At 42.7% G+C, this 18,665-nt stretch overlaps 1 protein-coding gene across 1 annotated transcript in view; it reads right to left on the bottom strand.

The window, feature by feature from the left end:
- The window catches only part of LOC126456317 (E3 ubiquitin-protein ligase lubel), a 464,483-nt gene that overhangs the window by 280,588 nt on the left and 165,230 nt on the right, over positions 1-18,665 (bottom strand). Inside the window, exon 3 of the mRNA XM_050092068.1 lies at positions 12,467-12,608. Coding sequence (XP_049948025.1) covers positions 12,467-12,608 — 142 coding nt within the window. The remainder of the gene's footprint in view (positions 1-12,466; positions 12,609-18,665) is intronic.

Raw genomic sequence — 18,665 nt, 5'->3', positions numbered from 1 at the left:
ATGGAGGAGAGAGTGTCACGTACATGATATGTGACTTTGGGGTGGCAATTATCAAAACAAAGGAGAATCTTTTCACGAAGCTTTAATCACCAACTTTCTTCTCCGAAAGTGAAAATATTTTACAGACGCCCAGCTACGCAGAGAGAAATGACCATCGTAATAAAATATGAGGAATCAGAGCTCATATGGAGAGATCTGAGTGTTCACTTTTCCCGCACGCTGTCCGGGAGTAGAGCAATAGGTGGTTTCATGAAACATCTGTCAGACACTTTAAATTACATTGTAGTCATGTAGATGTGGAATTCCAAAAATTTTCAAAAAAGGCATTGTGAATTCCTTGCTCTTCCTACATAACACTAACCTTCCTTTACGGCAAAAGAAGTAGACATAGCCTTTATTTTACAATTGCAGCAGCTGCTTCAAAATTACGTCGGTCTCTTTCGCCAATCCGCTAGGCAAGGCCTCCATACACTGCAGCAGTGCCTCGTACAGCACTCTCGTGTGTGGTTTCCTTACTTCTCTGACTGCAGTTTACATTCTTGCGTGAAGTGGCGTGTCTTCCACTCATCCGCAACATGAAAAGCGGTGCACAAAACCTAATTTATTCTCTTGATTAAGATCCAGAGGCTGCCGAGAAGTTTCTTTTAACATTTCCCTCTACTAGGATTCAACTAGTAGGGAAACTATCTTGCACAGAGATCTCTCATAGTTAACCCATCCAGCTATTCTTCTGATATGCCTATGGTGTCGCCTATTTCAAACACATTAAATCACCAATTTCCCAGTATTGTTTGAGGAATATTTCAATTCTTCATTTTTAAGCGCAATTTTAAGGATTTTCTCGTGTGGCTAATCTTAAAGAGAAGGAAACACTCGTTACAAGCATTTCATTCTTAACTACTGGAAACTAAAGGCCTGCCATCTCATTAACTTTCATCAACTTCGTAATCTTTTCCGTTGGGAACAAATCGTCCAAGTCAAAGGATTTTGCGACGGTACAATATTACAGCACGTCCACCTGAACAGAACATATACTACGTGATTACTTTAAAAAGATATATTAGACAAACTATTCATTACATCAAGATAATACATAGCTTTCTAGTAACATCACTGTTATAGGACGACTTTTAATCTTGCTGTCGAGGAGTCATCCTGAGTGTTCTGAAATCCCATTTGACCTGTGACTTGAAGTATTACTACATTTGCAATCAAGTAAGTAAATGTGGTAACAATACCGGCTGCTAACTGCTCTCGTGATAGTGTTAGAAGGTAAGGACCATCAAATGAAGAGACATCGGATGTGTGCTATTAGGCGACCAAGTACAATGCGTCTTATTCGTTGCTTAGAACTGGGCATGTCACAAAAATAGTCAGATGGTAACAAATGTTATAAGTGCGAGTCTAAACAAGTTTCTGACGCTATTTCATCTTCAGCATACACGAAAACAGTAGAGTAAAACGTATTACGTATTGGTCACCGTAAAATCTAAAAGATAGCTTCACAGGTGTGAATTTCTAGTCATAGTGTTACTCAGGATCTACGATAAGCGCTTGGAACAAGAGATGCGTGTTCGGAAATATTTGACAACGCTGTATAACAGATCAAGAGTATCCGAAACCTTAGCCACTATAATGTCTTAAGGCAAGACACTGTTATTCACAACTCTAAAAAGGTAATAATTTACTGTATTTTAGCTTGCAATGATTATGCTATAGACAAAGAAATAGTAATTTTGGGCATTTCGAAAAGCTGAAGAATCACATGTGGTGAAAGGAGATGGTAACAGTTTTCAGCAATTACATAGCCACTGTCTTCCGTCCTTGAAGATGCAGTGAACATGTTATGAACACAGTGCGAAAAGCCTCCGCTGCAGCAGTTCTAAAAGACCCGGGAACATCGAAGTATTCAGTACTCTATACCGCTTACTTTTTCACAGAAGTCCTTGCACTGAATCCCACTGAAGCGATTAGGACATTTTCTTGTATTTCCAGCGTAAAAGAACCCGAGTAGCAGTTTAGTTGCGGGAGCAACGCATAAGAAAAATCAAAGACTTTCCATTGGATTTATTGACCTAAAGGATATCGGTAAACGAAATGTATAAGTATAGACAGACAAATGATTATAATTCAAGAAAAACTGGATGATTTATTAAAGAGAATTACCTTCACAAACTGAGAAAGCCTATAACACGCTGCAACACCTCTGACTCTTATGCAAGCAGTTATTCGGCTTGGCATTGATTGATAGAGTTGTCGGATGTCCTCCTGATTAATATCGTGCTACGTTCTGTCCAATTGGCGCGTTAGATCGTCGAAATGTCGAACAGGTTGGAGGTCCCTGCCCATGATGGTCCAAACGTTCCCAACTGGGGAGAGATCCGGCGACCTTGCTAGCCCAGGTAGCGTTTGGCAAGCACGAAGCCAAGCAGTAGAAACTCTATCCGTATGCGGGCGGGTATTATCTTGTTGAAATCGAAGCCAAGTATGGCTTGCTAAGAAGGGCAAATAAACGGGGAGTATAATTTCGTCGATGTACCGCTGTATACTAAGAGGATGGCGCTGACGAGAACCAAAGGGATCCTGCTATGAAATGAAATTACACCCCAGGCCGTCACTCCTGGTTGTCGCACTATACGGCGGGCGACCGCTAGGCTGGTACGCCGCCCGCGTCCGGTGTGCCTCCAGACACGTTTTCGTTGTTCATTGGGGCTCAGTTCGAAGCGGGATTCAACAATGAAGACAGTTCTATTCCAGTCAAGGAGATTCCAGACCGAAGACGTGTCTGGAAAAGCCTCGGACAGTGGTGGACCACCAACCTGACTGCTGCCCGCCGTACCGCCCGACAACGAGGAGTGCAGTTTCATAGCAGGACACATCAAATCACTACGTCCAGTTTCAAAGGTAACTTACGTTCACGATCATTACATATTGTATTTAAAGCAAATCTGATTTGCATCCTCATAGTGGAGCGATTAGCGCTAGTCTTAAGCGACTGGCGCGAAATTTGAATAGACATCATAAAACTTTCGTTTATGTCGCACAATTCCTTCTTTGTGTTACGATATTTTGTTTATGTCGCACAACTTCTTCTTGGTGTTGCAATTTTTCCCCCGTCACTGTACACCGGCTTAGACGTTGCGCGTAGCTTCTACTCTGGAATGAAGAGGTTACTACAGGAAAAGAAATATTGTCGGTAGACATCAAACCAACCAGGAGACAACAGGACGCCGCTCCTCCGCCTCCCACTCCCGTTCCACCTCATCACCACACGCTTTCACATAAGAGAGACAAACAAAAGAACGTCGAGTATAATTTGAGCACAGTCAGCTGTCTGCAGGCGTGAAGCGCGCACGGGCCAAGTGACGCAGACGCGGATTGCGCCAGACGCCGATCGGGATTTGCGTCTTTCCGTTCCCCTCTGTTCGGCTGGCTCCAGGATGCGCGAATCGTGGGCGCCCGATGCGAGTGAACGCCAGCAGCTGTCGGGCATTCCCGGGAATAAACACGCGGCGCCGATCGAAATAGCATCCAGCCGCTTCCAACGCAGATCTTGCAGAGGGCCAACGACGAACTCAGGCTTGATCGACGTTTGACCATCGCACATCCTGTAGAGAGGACATAGTAATAGGCATTCCTGGTGTAGAGAGGCAATTGAAAGAGCCAGGTCCGGATGGGATCACGATTCGGTTTTACAAATCGGCATTGTATCCTTCCTTAGCTTGCATTTATCGCGAATATCTCGACTAACGCAAAGTCTAAAGCGACTGGAAGAAACCGCAGGTGACTCAGACCAGCAAAATTACAGACAAATATCCTCGATATCGGTTTGCTGCAGAATTCTTGAACATATTCTCAGCCTGAATATACCAAATCTTCTTGAGGTGGGGAAGCTTACGTTCACGAGTCAGCACGGTTTTAGAAAGCATCGTTCGTGCGACACTCAGCTTGCCGTTTGCTCACATGGTATAGTGCGAACTATGCGTGGAGGACAACGGGCAGATTCCATATTCGAAGACTTCGGAAAAGCGTTTGACACAGTGCTCTACTTCAGACGGTAATGAAGATACGACCACACGGAACAGGTTCCCAAATATGTGAGTGGCTCGAAGATTTCTTACGTAGTGGAACCCAGTAAGTTGGTCTCGACAGCGACTATTGATAAGAGACAGGGGTATCGGCAGGAGTGCGCTACGGAAGCATGATAGGACCGCTGTTATTCTTTACTTTTTAACAATTTATTTACATATGTAGCGGCAGCTATTTGTGAAATGTATAAATTTTCGCTGAAATTACTAATCAAGTTTCTTTAATTACTTTAATTTCTTTGAAGCGATTATTATTTTTTTTTTTTCAAAACTGTACCTAATGCTGGTCTCCTTGATGCTACAATCTATTAATTCCCCACTATTCGTTTGGCTATGAAAACAGGAATAAAGATTTACCTAAAAAGTTTCTTAATTACCTTTATAATTTTGAACCCCGTAAACACTTTTCTGCAAAACTCAGACCTCACGCTGGTCAGTATGATATCCCATTTGTCCATTTCCCATTCTCCGCTTGGCAATTAATATTCGGGCAAAAATGTTCCCTCGACTCACTAATTAAGTTTGCTTTATTACTCTGGTTACTTTAAGGCAAATAAACTCGTCTTGCAAATCTAGACTTCACGCTAGTCCAGTTTGATATAATCCCTCTCTTAGTTTGGCTAAACCCACTGTGTAATTTATAGAGAGTCATGTTCTCGTTAGACTCAACGTATTTGGGCAACAAAGCCATTCTACAGGAGGCAGAACAAAAGACACGATATGCGTTATTTTGGGGTTCGTCAACTGAAGTTTTCCATAAATTATGACTAGGGTTTCTGAAATCATTAAACGAAGCGTGGCAATTGCGAAGGCTCCTGTGGAAATAAATGCAATGAGCAGATCTAGAGAGAGGAGGATAGTATTTAATACAGAAGTCAAATGTTATCAGAGTGGCCAGGCTGGTCACATTCGGTGCAGCTGTAGTAAACTTCAGAGTGAGAAGTGTTAAGTGGTTGGACAATTGGAGCGGGAATGTCCACTGGAGTTTTTACGTGTGGAGTGTAGAGGGATAGGGTGGAATTCGCTCTACAGTGTTAAACAGAAGCGGGAACCTTAAGGCCACTGTGTGACGTTCCCAGTTAATGTAAGCACAGGAGACCTGGGTGCAGAATCAATGATGGATTATTGTATAACCGGTTTTGTGAGAGGAAAAGTATTTTACTGTCTACTGGATATGAGGTCGCAGGTAGCCGTGGGAAGTCAAGATGTACTTGGAGTAAGATATTTGGCCCTTGCCGACTGAGTGGTGTAGATGCGGGTAAAGTTCACCCACTCAGTTCGGCTTTGGTGAGCTTCTGAGTGTGAGGGAAATACTTTCGGGATTGTGTGTAAATACTTCTTCGAGTTCTCAGCAGCTGCGATGTCATACTTGGACTGGATTTTCTGACTAAACATCACCTTAAAAAAATTGAATGGCCATAGTGGAGCTGGACCTAACATTGCCGGGAATACCGAACTGCCATAATTTCATTCATTCATTTCATTGTTGCCCTTATGGACAGTGTTTGAACTCGAAAATCACATGATGACACAATTTTCACTTCTTTCCTTTCTTCCTCTTCTCTTCCCAAAATCTCTTCATCCTTTGGCTGTGCTCCTGTTTCCTTTGCTCTGTCCATAATGTTCCTTTCTTCTTTCTCTCCTTTACAATAAATTTTGCACTCCTAACTTTGTTTCTGAAGTATTTCCTGTCTCCTATCATTTGCCTGTTGATCCCTATCTGCCTTAAGTCTTCGTCTATTTCATGATACCAATTTGTTTTCTTGCTTGAGCTGTTTACTACATCAAAAATTTTCTTTGTAAGTCGGTTGTTGTCCATTCTCTGTATGTGCCCATAGAAAGTTAATCTGCGTTTTCTGATCGCGTCTGTTAGTCTGTCAGTGTGCTGGTACAGCTCTTTGGTAGGTCGCTTCATCCATATGCCATCTCTGTGAATTGGTCCAAATATTTTTATGAGAATTTTGCGTTCTATTTTTTCTGTGTCTATGATGCCTGATGCTCCAATTGTGGTTGTTTCTGACGCGTACAATGCTTCTGGTAATACAACTGTTTTGTAGTGCCTAAGTTTGGCCTGCCTCGATATGCTTTTCTTATTATAATGTGACCATGTGAGTTTGTATGCCTTCTGGAGTTTCTTCGTTCGTTCCATGTTAGCCGCCTTGTTTGATCCTCCCATTTGTATGTACTCCCCTAAATACTTAAATTTTTCGACTCTTTCTACGGATCCATATACCGTATGCATGGTGTGTACATTGTTGGTCTGTCGTTCCATATATTGTGTCTTCTCGTAAGATACCTGCAGACCTGTTTTGGCAGCTATTTCATGCAAGCATTCCAGTGCTTCCTTTGCCTCCTGTGTATTATTGCTGAGTATGGCTATATCATCTGCAAATGCCAGACATTTTATGATTGTTTTGCTTTCACGTGTTCTTCCCAGCTGTATTCCTTTAACTTGTTCCTCCCACTGCTTGATAATTTTGTCTAACACCATGTTGAACAGGATTGGTGAGAGCCCGTCTCCTTGTCGGACACCTGTGTGTATGTGGAAGGGTTCCGAAATTTCTCCCATGAACTTAATCTTGGAGGTAGTGTCTGTAAGCGTCTGTTGTATAAGTGCCCTGGTTTTTCTGTCGATACCATATTCTTCCAGTACGTCAAAGAGTGTCTGTCTGTCTATGGAATCATATGCTTTTTTAAAGTCCACAAAGGTAACTACAGTGTTTCTTGCCTGTCTGACTTTCAAAAGTGTTCTCAAGTTCCAGATCTGTTCGATGCATGATCTCCCTTTTCTGAAGCCTGCCTGGTATTCCCCAATTTGCAGATCTGCTTGTGGTTCTAGTCTGTTTAATAGCACCTTAGAGAAAATTTTGTATGTAACTGGTACTAGCGAAATGCCTCTGTAATTGTTTGGATCTGACTTATCACCCTTAATATTTATCCCTGGTGCAAGAGGAATTTCAGACCGCGTGCACCGTCCCTTAGAATTGTATCGTGGGAGAAAAATACTGTAAGGTACAGAGAAAGTAGTCTGTGTAGACATAGTATCTGATTTGCCCCTCAGAATTTTGAGTGTAGCAGAACTGTGCATCATAGTGTATTATTTGTGCAAGAGGCTGATGAAAGCTGAGTAGTAGTACCTATCAGCATGAATAATTTTTGTTTGGTGGAAGTAGAACCGTCATGAGGTGCACTGATACCTAACCTAGCTGCACTGGATGATGGAGAGTTGGACAGAGAATTAGGTATAGAGTATTCTAAGCCAGAATAGTCTTCCACTTTAGCTGCACTGCACGAGAAAGTTTCACATTTCCAGGGAAAAAATAGGGAGAAAATGGAAAAACTGTGAGAATAATACATGAAATTGTCTAATCCTCCTGGACCACTGCTAGGAACTTCGATAAGGCAGCATAGGATTTTCGTTGGGAATTAACTGGTGGTGTGAGACAAAACATATCAAGATCCACATCACCTCCAATCGGTGACGAAAGAGTTTATAAATCAGCAGCTATGTGACGGGATTATAAAAGGCAGTTCCAGCCTTTGGGTTGTAATTTTACCCAAGAAATACAAGGATCGGACAAGGCAAATCAGTTTTGTTGTGCTGTTTAAATTATCACACATTAACAGATGCAACCCAGTGCCGAATATCATGAAACGTTAGGTAATATCGGGCAAAGTGTTCCCCAACGACATCCAATAGCACCTAATATGGTTATGGGATGCGTTCAATCGGTTACGAGCAGCACAATTAACATACCGTTTAGAAAAATGCCAATTCGTCTTAGTTCATTACTTAGGCCAGGTGTGAACAGGCACTGGCTCATACAAGCCGTGTGGGAATTTCCTTCTCCTAAATACAGAATAGGTGCCACAGTCCTTGTGTCGACATTTGTAGAAGTAGTGAAACATTTCACAGAACTCGTGGAGAAAGAGGTAAATTTTCACTGGATGCTGGATTGCAAAGTAGCTTCTGTGTGTCTGAAGGACTTGCTGATCACTAGTGCTGTCATGCCCTTTTCCAGTTACCAGAGGCAGTTCATATTGTCATGCAGTATTAGCAATCGTGCCTTAGAGCGTTCATTAAGTAAAGAAGGCGAGCACATGATTGCCTATACATCCAGGCAACTGAATAAGGCAGAGTAAAATTACTACACCATGGAAAAAGAGATGCTCCGACTGATTAATGATATCACATATTTCTATTGTTATTTGTACGGCAGACACTTCAACATGGTAATGAAACACGTAGCATTAAAATGGCTTGTGGGTCATAGGGATCAGACTAACCCCATGACCCAATAGGCTTTGTCTGCACTCATACCGAGGGGGTTTCTCTGATGGATAGACGAGGACAAATCCAGACTCATTAGGCTTGGTAGCAGCTGATTGGTTTCGCTCTGGGTATGATTTGCAAAATTCAAAAGAGGAAGGCATTTTCCACCCATTGCCTCATAGGGTGAAAATACTATACTCTGATTCATCTTCAAGATGTAAACCGCTACAACAATAACAGCAGTGTGTCCCTGCCATTATGGTGACTGTTACCATAGTAACATCATTTTACTTACAGTCTTTTAAACTTATTGTGTTCTTCCATTAGCTTGCGGATTCAGTGCACCTATCAATAACTTCCAGATTTGTAGGAATAAGCATAATTGCTTCATTAGTTTGGACATAATATTAGTGCCCTGATCAGTTAGCATGGTTTCCGATGTCTCAAACTTCAATATCCAATGGTTAATCATTGCCTGAGCTACTGTCTCTGTTGGTTGGTTTCGTATGGCGATCATACCTATACAGTGTGAGAAGCGATCAGTGATGGTTCATATGTACCAATTCCTCGCTGATGTTTGAGCGATGGGCAATATACATACCAATCATCTGAAATGTTTGGCTGGCTTTCAGTAGCCTCTGCAATCGTAGTTTGCTCTTTGAGCATAGGGTACACACTTCTCTACATATTGCTCCACGTCCTGCTTAAGTATCCGCCACCGATATTCTCTGCGAAACTTCTTTCGTAATTTGTTAACATCTACGCCGTTCCAAGACAGAATCGTGAGTCTGCCTTAACACTTCATCAAGTGAACTTGCTAGTACGCCTATACATTGTCCATGCTTGGTTTGTTTATACAATACCCTGACGTCAACACAGAACTGCGTTTGCGTTGCGAACTGCTGACAGTGTAGATCAGCGCCTTTTGCCTTTCACCATTTGTCTGCAGAAACGCCAGCACGTGTTGCTATATGCAACTTTCGACTGAGACCATTGGCATTAACGAGAGTTTTCTTGGGGCGATGTATAACTTCAAATTAACTAAGCCATTACCACTTGTAGGTGGTCCGTCCATTGAATGTGAACGCCTTGGTGCCTTGAGAGGAGCAGGCTATGTTCCAATACAGGGTTTCACACTCTCCATTCGCATTGAATAACACAATTTCAGCTTTCCATTGTACAACAGTGTACAAAAACACTTACACAATAGACACAAAGCACTCATTGCTAAGAAAAGGTTTCAGTGTGCAGGAAAGATGAATTTGTTTCCAATTTGGCAACTGAACTACTCATCGGGGACTTCCACTCAATAAATCCAGTCAATCCTCTATTTGCTCTCTGACGACCAATAGCAGCTTCCTTTCACAAACTGCACAGGTTTCAGAAGAATCATCTCTCTACCGTCTCCGTGTTCTGTGATCCACGTAATGGGTCATTAAAACAGTACATTCCTCAGAGTCTTCTGTTTCTCACGTGATAGCGATTTTACGTCAATTTGGCAATAATGGCAATTAAGATGGTGAAGCTGGATATGCGGACATTTCTAGCGGAGAAAATTCGCAAGGAGAATAAAATTAAGTTATTGTGCACAGCTGAGTATTTTATTTTTGCCAAACGAACATTGTTTGTTGATGATGATGAGAGAAAGCAGTAAAAGAGTGAAAGGGCGAAACCGACATAGCCCTCAATATTCGATTATACCAAGAGGGCTGGCGATTTAAACATCTCTGTTGGAGGAACAGGTCACCTTCAACAGTATCACATGGTCTTATTTCACGAGACACTGCAGATGTATTTGGAATTTAATCCAGGACTCTGGCGTAACGTCTGATGATCGGGAACCTTGGGCTACCTCCTCTCTTTCCTTTATGGGCCAAATACTGGCGATGAAAATCTTGGCTCGTGCGACGGCTCCAAAGCACATCTCGTTGATTGCCAGACTGCTTGCCTGCAGGGAGATCCCCATGTTTTCGTGTGATAGCTCCAGTGCTGAAACTTCCTGGCATATTAAAACTGTGTGGCGGACCAGGACTGGAACTCAGACGTTTGCTTTTCGCGGGCAAATACTCTACTAACATAGCTGCCCAAGCATGACTCACGACCCGTTCTCACAGCTTTGCTTCCACCAGGACCTCATAACCTACCTTCCATAATTCACAGAAGTTCTCCCAGGGAAAAGTCTGCTGCGGATACATGGCTTAGCTACAGACATGAGTGTTTCACACTGCAGCGGAGTGTGTGCTGATACGAAACTTCTGCGGATTAAAACTGGGTACTGGACCGGGACTCGAACTAGGCACCTCTACCGATTGAGCTACCGAGGTGCACAAGTCAAATGTCTCGAGTTCGAGTCTCGATCCAGCACACAGTTTTCATTTGCCAGAAAGTTTGACATCAGCTCACACTCCGCTACAGAGTGAAAATTCATTCTAGCTCCAGTGTTATATTTCCCTGGTAGGGTTTCCTGAGTGCTACCTGCACTTGGCCAATCAAGAGTCTGGTTGGACTTTTTATGTCAAAGGCTGGAAGACGGGGAATCACCGCAAGCGCGACCACGCTCTAGGCAGGAAAATAACCTTATGATGTCTTTTTGTAACCGCATACACTGAGGTGACAAAATTCAGGGGATACCTCCTAATATTGTGTCGGATCTTTTTTCCCTGCGTGGCATGGACTCAACAAGTCGTTAGAAGTCACCTGCAGAAATTGTTCAATGGGATTCTGCAAATCATTTGCTTGAATTGTCCAGAATGTTCTTCAAATCAATCGCGAACAATTGTTGCCCGGTGGTCTGGGAGCATGAAACCCATGAATGGCTGTAAATCGTCTCCAAGTGGCCGAAAATAACGATTTCCAGTCAATGATCGGTTTAGTTTGACAAGAAGACCCTGTTCATTCCACGTAAATACCACCTGCTCTGTTATGGAGCCACCAACAGCTTGCACGGTGCCATGTTGACAACTTGGGTCCATGACTTCGTGGGGTCTGCGCTATACTCTTAGAAAATGAAATCGGGACTCATCTGACCCGGTCACGGTTTTCCAGTCGTCTACGGTCAAGCGATATGATCACAAACCCAGGACAGACACTGCAAGCAATGTAGTGCTTTTAGCAAAGGCACTCATGTCGGCCGTTTGCTGCCATAACCCACTAACGCCAAATTCCACCGCACTGTTCTAACGGTGTTCGTCTTACGTCCAACATTATTTTCTGCTGTCATTTCGCCCTTTTGTTGCTTCTCTGTTAGCACTGACAGCACTGACAACTCTACGCAAACTCCGCTGCTACCGGTTGTTGAGTGAAGGCCGTCCGCCACTACGTTGTCCGTGGTGAGAGGTAATGTCTGAAATTTTGTATTCGCGACACACACTTGCCACTGTGGACCTCGGAATATTGAATGTCGTAACGATTTCTGACATGAAATGTCCCCTGCATCTAGCTCCAAGTACCATTTCGCGTGCAAAGTCTGTTAATTCCCATCATGCGGCCATAATCACGTCGGAAACCTTTTCACGTGAATCATCTGAGTACAATTAATAGGTATGACAATGCACTGCCCATTTATACCTCGTGTAATAAATGCTACCGCCATCTGCGTATGTGCATATCACTGACCAGCGACCTTTAATCATCTTGGTGTATGTGTCTCAAGATTGGAACATTATTACTTTAATTATTGCTGCACTATATTCCTTATATACTGAGAAAAATCCCTGTTATTCGGACAAATATGTACGCTCTAAACGGACACGTTGTCACTGAACAATTTGCTGCACACCTTATTTCATATGACAGTCTCTGCGGCGGGTCAGCCAGCCCCGCTAACTGCTACTCTACTGGCAGAAGTAAAGCTGTGAGGACGGGCCGTGAGTCGTGCTTGGGTAGCTCAGTTGGTAGAGGACTTCCCCGCGAAAGTCAAAGGTCCCGAGTTCGAGTCTCGGTCCGGCACACAGTTTTAATCTGTTTCATATCAGCGCACACTCCACTGCAGAGTGAAAATTCATTTTGCTGCTCTACTCTATTTTTTATGAAAAAATAAAAGAAAGGAAAAACAAACAGTTATGCTGTCTGTGAAGCAAACTCGCCCCACGGGAGCCGGCATTACCTGTCGGCTTGGCGGCCGGCGTGTTGGAGTACTGCTGCTGGGGGAACTCGATGACCTCGTAGTCCGGGTCGAGCGGCGGCGGCTCTGTGGCGGGCGGTGGCGGCGGAGGCGGCGGCCCCGCCGAGCGGTTGTTGCGCGCCTGCTGCAACACAAAGAGGAGACACCCGTTCACAACACTGGTCCGCACCCAACAAACAGAGCCTGCCGTGTTCGACGTCTCTTCCCAGCCACGCCTATGTATTTAGATCTGCAGTGTGTAGCAAGGCGTGGCGGGTTTAAAAGACTCTACAGGCGTCTAGAATAGTCGACATAGTGGTCCACTAACGACGCTATTTTCATTTTTGTTTATTTATTTTATTTGTTAAAAATGGTTCAAATGGCTTTAAGCTCTATGGGACTTACAATCTGAGGTCATCAATCCCCTAGACTTAGAACTACTTAAACCTAACTAACATCACACACATCCATGCCCGAGACAGGATTCGAACCTGCGACCGTAGCAGCAGCGCGGTTCCGGACTGAGGCGCCTAGAAACGCTCGGTCACAGCGGCCAGGGGCGGAGTATGTTTTGCTTTGTAACACTTTTCAGACTTTCGCCAGTAATAAGAATTTTATATATTTTCTTACTTCGTGTGCAGCACCTTTCAACTGAAATTATAAAAATTACTCAGGAAAAGTAAGGTTTTTCCATGTGTGCAAAACTGTTCCATTGTACAAGATGGTCATGGACCTAGGAACGAATACTCTATTGAAATTTAAAAGTGTTGCAATCGAGGAAATCTTGTCATATATATATTTAACAGTCTGTGTGTTACATTTTTACCCTCCTTAACACCAGTAATCAGTAAGTGAATCCAAATTAAGAAGACGTATTATAAAAAACCAGTTACTTGTTAAAACATTTTGAAATAAAAAGTTATTGGCAACTAATAAAATTTTACATTTTCGAGATGGGGAAAACTGTTAAGACGTTAAACAAATTCAGTTCATTTGCAAATATCACGTACTCCATGGTAAAGAGAGACCTTTTGTTACAAAGTGCAAGATATTGCACGATCGACAATGTATGGCTTAACCGTCAACAGCGGTTGACGGGATCCGCGGACCCAATGGTGTACACCCGCTTAGATATTCCAGCGGCTGCTCTGTACCACGAGTGCCCCTGCCGCCTTGATATAGGACGGCTGACGGCAGCCAGATAGCCTATTCACACTTGCAGCCACATTGCTACGTGACGCTAAGTATAGTTGCGTCTCCGACGCCATCTGTAGTGCTTTACTACAGAGGTCCTCATCGTTGTTGTTAATGTAATAGCTGGACTTAATTATTGCTGCACTGTTTGTAATGAATCTTCATAAACTTGGAGAAATACAAGTTAAATAGCTCTTCTGTTTACTGCGTTAACTTATTCGCCAAACATGTCCTTACCGTTGTGTACGAAGCTGTACACAACATAAAATAGTTTTACAAATATGCACACTTTGACTCCCATAAACATCTGTAGCTGAAGAATGAATAATATCCTCAAAATTGCTTAAATGTATTCCACAGGACTTACATGTGTAGAACTCTTAGTCATTACAAACGTTGCACTAAATACAACCTAATGACCCTAATACCAAAGACATTAGACGCTGCTGGAAAGAGCTTATCGCAGTCTCTAGTGCATGTTCCTTATTGTGATTATAAAATCGGTCTCTAAATTGAAACATGAATTGTTCCTTGTCCGACCCCGATAGCTGAGTGGTCAGCGCGACAGAATGCCAATCCTAACGGCCCGGGTTCGATTCCCAGCTCGGTCAGAGATTTTCTCCGCCCAGGGACTGGGTGTTGTGTTGTCCTAATCATCATCATTTCATCCCCATCGACACGCAAGTCACCAAAGTGGCATCAATTCGAAAGACTTGCACCCTGCGAACGGTCTACCCGACGGGAGGCCCTAGCCACACGACATTTATTTATTTATCCTTTCCTTGGTATATTATCCTCAAGGTACAACACTCTCTCTTAAATAGTTTACAGAATGCTAATAGTAAGTTTATACACAAAGAATTAAGAAAACACACACAAAGGGAGAGTGCACGAATAAATTACACATTTCCGCAAAAACTTCTCAACTACTACAAGGAACTCAAGTACAAAATAGAAGAAGTGGGGCCCAATGACACCTTTCAACTCGCGTTTGAATTCTTCGGGTTTAGGACTCAATTTCTTCAGTTCTGCTGGAAAACTGTTGAATACGATAACTGCTGAATTGTGCGCAAGTTTCTTCACGTACAATGCTTTAGGAAGTGTTGTCATACAGCCTATCGTTTTTCCATATGGTTTTCACTGAATGAATCTTGCAGATTCCTCTGAATGAGTTAATTTTGTCTACAGCAAATCCCACGATGGACAACATGTACAGGCACAGAGCAATTAGAAGTCAGAAACACCTGAACAACGGCCTTGTCTATGTTCTTGAATTGATGTCAGAGTACGGTCCGTGCTCATGTTTTGGGCTAATAATATTACTGGTGAGCGCACAGAGTTGCCCCAAAATACACTATAAGACGAAAAAACACACCACGGAATTACCCTTCGATCCATGGATCGATCGTCCCGGCTCACAGAGAGGAAGCAGAACTCATGGCGCGCCTTGAGCTGGTTACAATTGACCTCTGTACACCAAAAAGCTGTCTGCAGTGGTGTCGGACACATTCGTCCTGGAATCTCACTGACTGAAGTTGAATTGTCTTCAGTGACGTGTCCCGCTTCGAACTAAGCTCCGATGACCTGCGAACACGTGTCTGGAGAAGATCCTGCCAGCAGTGGGATACCAACTCGACTGTCGCCTGCCATACGGCCTGACAACCATTTCATTTCATAGCAGCGTTCTTTGGTGGCCATCCGCGATACTGTTACAACACAACGATACGTCAATGCTATTCTAATCCCCGTTTTGTTCCACTCCATGGCAAGCCACCCTGGGCTTACATTTCAACAAGATAATTCCCTCACGATCACGACGAGAGTTTCTGCTGCTAGTCTTCGTGATTTCCAATCCCTACCTTGGCTAGGAAGGTCGCCGGATCTCTCCCCGGTTGAGAATGTGTGGAGCATTATTGGCAGGGCCCTCTAACCGGCTCGGGATTTTGACGCAGTAAGGCGCCAATCGGACAGAATTTGGAACGATATCCCTCAAGAAATTATCCAACAATTCTATCAGTCAATGTCAAGCCTCATAACCGCTTGCATAAGGGTCAGAGTGGACCAATACGTTATTGAGTTCCTCAATTTGTGAAGCTTTTTCTTCGAAATAAATCACCAAATATTCCTGAAATTGTAATCATTTATTTGTGTGTACGACATATCTACATTCGAATAACTTGTTCGTAGTTCGTCGTTTTTTTTCTTTTTTATCTTAGAGCATGTTACACCATACGAGAGAATAAAGTGAAAATAAAGTAAAAAGTATTTCGAGGTTCAGTGCCAGAGACCAGGAAATCATTCTTATTACTGAAGACAGCAGCGTACAGTTCTCGTACAAGATACTGATAAAATGGTTCAAATGGCTCTGAGCACTATGGGACTTAACATCTGAGGTCATCAGTCTCCTAGAACTTAGAACTACTTCAACCTAACTAACCTACGGACAGCACACGTATCCATGCCCGAGGCAGGATTCGAACCTGCGACCGTAGCGGTCGCGCGGTTCCGGACTGAAGCGCCTAGAAGCGCTCGGCCACACCGGCCTGCAAGATACTGATAGTGTTACTTCTAAGAAAGCCTTTCATCTACCTTCGACCTCAGGACTTTAAAGTGGTCGATTTCACTGACTGTTAGGCCACCTTCGAGCAATAAAATTTCGCTTTTGCAGGAGTTCCGTGTCAGAAACTGTATGCATTGCATTTGATTGCAGTTAAGCGTTAATTCTTCTTTTGCTGACGTTAATGACTACGAAAAATCGTAGCGCATCGCGTTTCTCTACGCAAATAATCGGTGGAATGCCATTAAAGTAGAGATCTCAAGTTAGTAAATGAAATGAGAGAATTTTGATAGTCTGATGCTGTAGCGATGTAGATTCTTATTAATTGACTGGACTGAATAGGAACAGGGGCAACAAAAGTATCCCAGCGTTCAAAGTCCCGTTGATATCGTGTAGAATCTGGCCGTGCTCTCTAGTGAGTTCAAAGGTGGAGCTATTTCAAGGAGAAATAGCGGTCGCGGTTTGGAAAACCGATGTCACTAGAAGGGAGAAAAGTGTGTTAAGCGCACTCTGTTATAATACGCTCGTCGATTGGCACTTTAGAAGAGCGTGAAGCAACTGTCAGGTAGCAAGCCATTGTCCCGTAAAATGGTTTCACAATGGTATTCATCAAATATTGTTCACACTTTTGTTTCTGTTGCTTCCATACTCTTTATCATCCGAGGAGTTTTCTCCAATCAATTGACGCTCCTTAACATTTTGCCTTCGTGCTAGAGTGGAATAAAGTTAGTGCAGAATAAAATCGTACGCTACACAATTCTCTCTCATTACAGTGCGCATATTTGTGACTCTGTTAAACGAAACAAAACTGAGAGCTGGTATGGAACTACCTTTTAAGGCTTCCACTTTTTCGGAGAGAAATTCTGTTGTTACATCCTACATATTCCTCGCGTCAGCCAGTAAAAGAATCCATGTTGTTGTGGCTTGATGCTAATTTCTGTTTTATGTTTTCCGGCTGATTTTCTTCACAGAATTCACCGAAGCGTGTGAAGAGAACTTCCTACATTGTTTACTCTGTTTTCCTATAAAAACTGTGGTCACTGTTCTTCTCTCCAGTTACCGCAAATTTCTTACTGATATACATCTTCTTCATACTATTCCAAAGCTGTTACTATTCCAAAGCTACTACTCCATTCAAAACCGCTTTCGGCCTGAGCACTGGAATTCATTATAACCGACACTCTTTCTGGTTTTCATTTTGTGTACTTGTTCACTTCTGACCTCTGTTAATCTGTCATTTCAGTATGCAACACTCAGTTTTTGATCGATTGTTTTTGATCTTCTTGATAACACAATATTTTCTGGACATTAAATGTTTGAATCCATGTTCTGTGTCAAAGTTTTTAAAATTGTACCATATGGAATTTTTATAATATTTATTCGCTTGGTCTATTTCTTCACATGTTCGTGTTGATGTTTGACTAGATGGCGGTGTCTCTTGTCGTGTGATCAGATGATATTGCTGAGACTTAGCGCGTTGGAAGTCCAAAATACATTTCTTTTCTGCACTATTCTTTGCTGGAGTGCCAAATGCTAACTTTTAGACAATACAGTGGAAAGAACATCGGGAAAATATAGGGCGTGAACAATTACAAATACTGAAAATCTCTGATTTTAAGTAAACAACGATAATTCACTTGCAAGGCTTTCTCAGGATGAGCAGAAATTTGTTTACAAGGAAGTAGAAAATGATCAGTGAATGAAAGAAGGGGCTATAAGCAATATCCGGAGACCTAATTACTGAGAATGACGAGTTTACTAAACGAACAGCGACGACTGAAATTGTAGACTTTGTTGTGATTCAGCAAATTAGGAAATAATGCACACTGATCGCACTTCGAAATTTTCAACGAAACAGCAGAGATGAAAGTTTTCATTTACGCTAAAATTTCAGCATTAATCCGGGGAAGGGATTTATAAAAGGATAACTGAACTGGGACAACAATTGTGGCCTATGTGCTTGATCGTTATGAGAATATGAAAACTTTTGTTAATAATAGCCACTGAGGGAGTTTTGATATACGGAACGGGAGGATAAATTTTGATATTTTGGCAGCGAAGTAAAAGATGAAGCAGAACCAGAGAAGATATAGAAGTCTAACTGTTAATAGAAAGAAATTCTTTTCTAAAGAGCTATTTTTTACCATCGAATATAAGTGTGACACGACGGCATTTCTGAAGGTATTTGTCTGTAGTGTAGTCTTTTACAGTAACTAAAACAATGACGATAAACAGTTCAGACAAGAAAAGGCTATAAGCATTTGCAAAGCGCTGCTGTAGGAGGGTGTTGAAGATTAGATCGGATAACTAGTGAATAGGAACTTAATCGAAAAGGGTATAAAAGTAATTCATCGCACAACTTGATTAAATAAGGGGTCGGTGGGTAGGACACGTCTTAGAGCATCGAAGAATTGTTAATTGTGTGTGTGTGTGTGGGGGGGGGGGGGGGGG

This window comes from Schistocerca serialis, chromosome 2, assembly GCF_023864345.2.
Source record: "Schistocerca serialis cubense isolate TAMUIC-IGC-003099 chromosome 2, iqSchSeri2.2, whole genome shotgun sequence".
Taxonomy (NCBI): domain Eukaryota; kingdom Metazoa; phylum Arthropoda; class Insecta; order Orthoptera; family Acrididae; genus Schistocerca; species Schistocerca serialis.
This window is presented reverse-complemented; position numbering and strand designations above follow the sequence as displayed.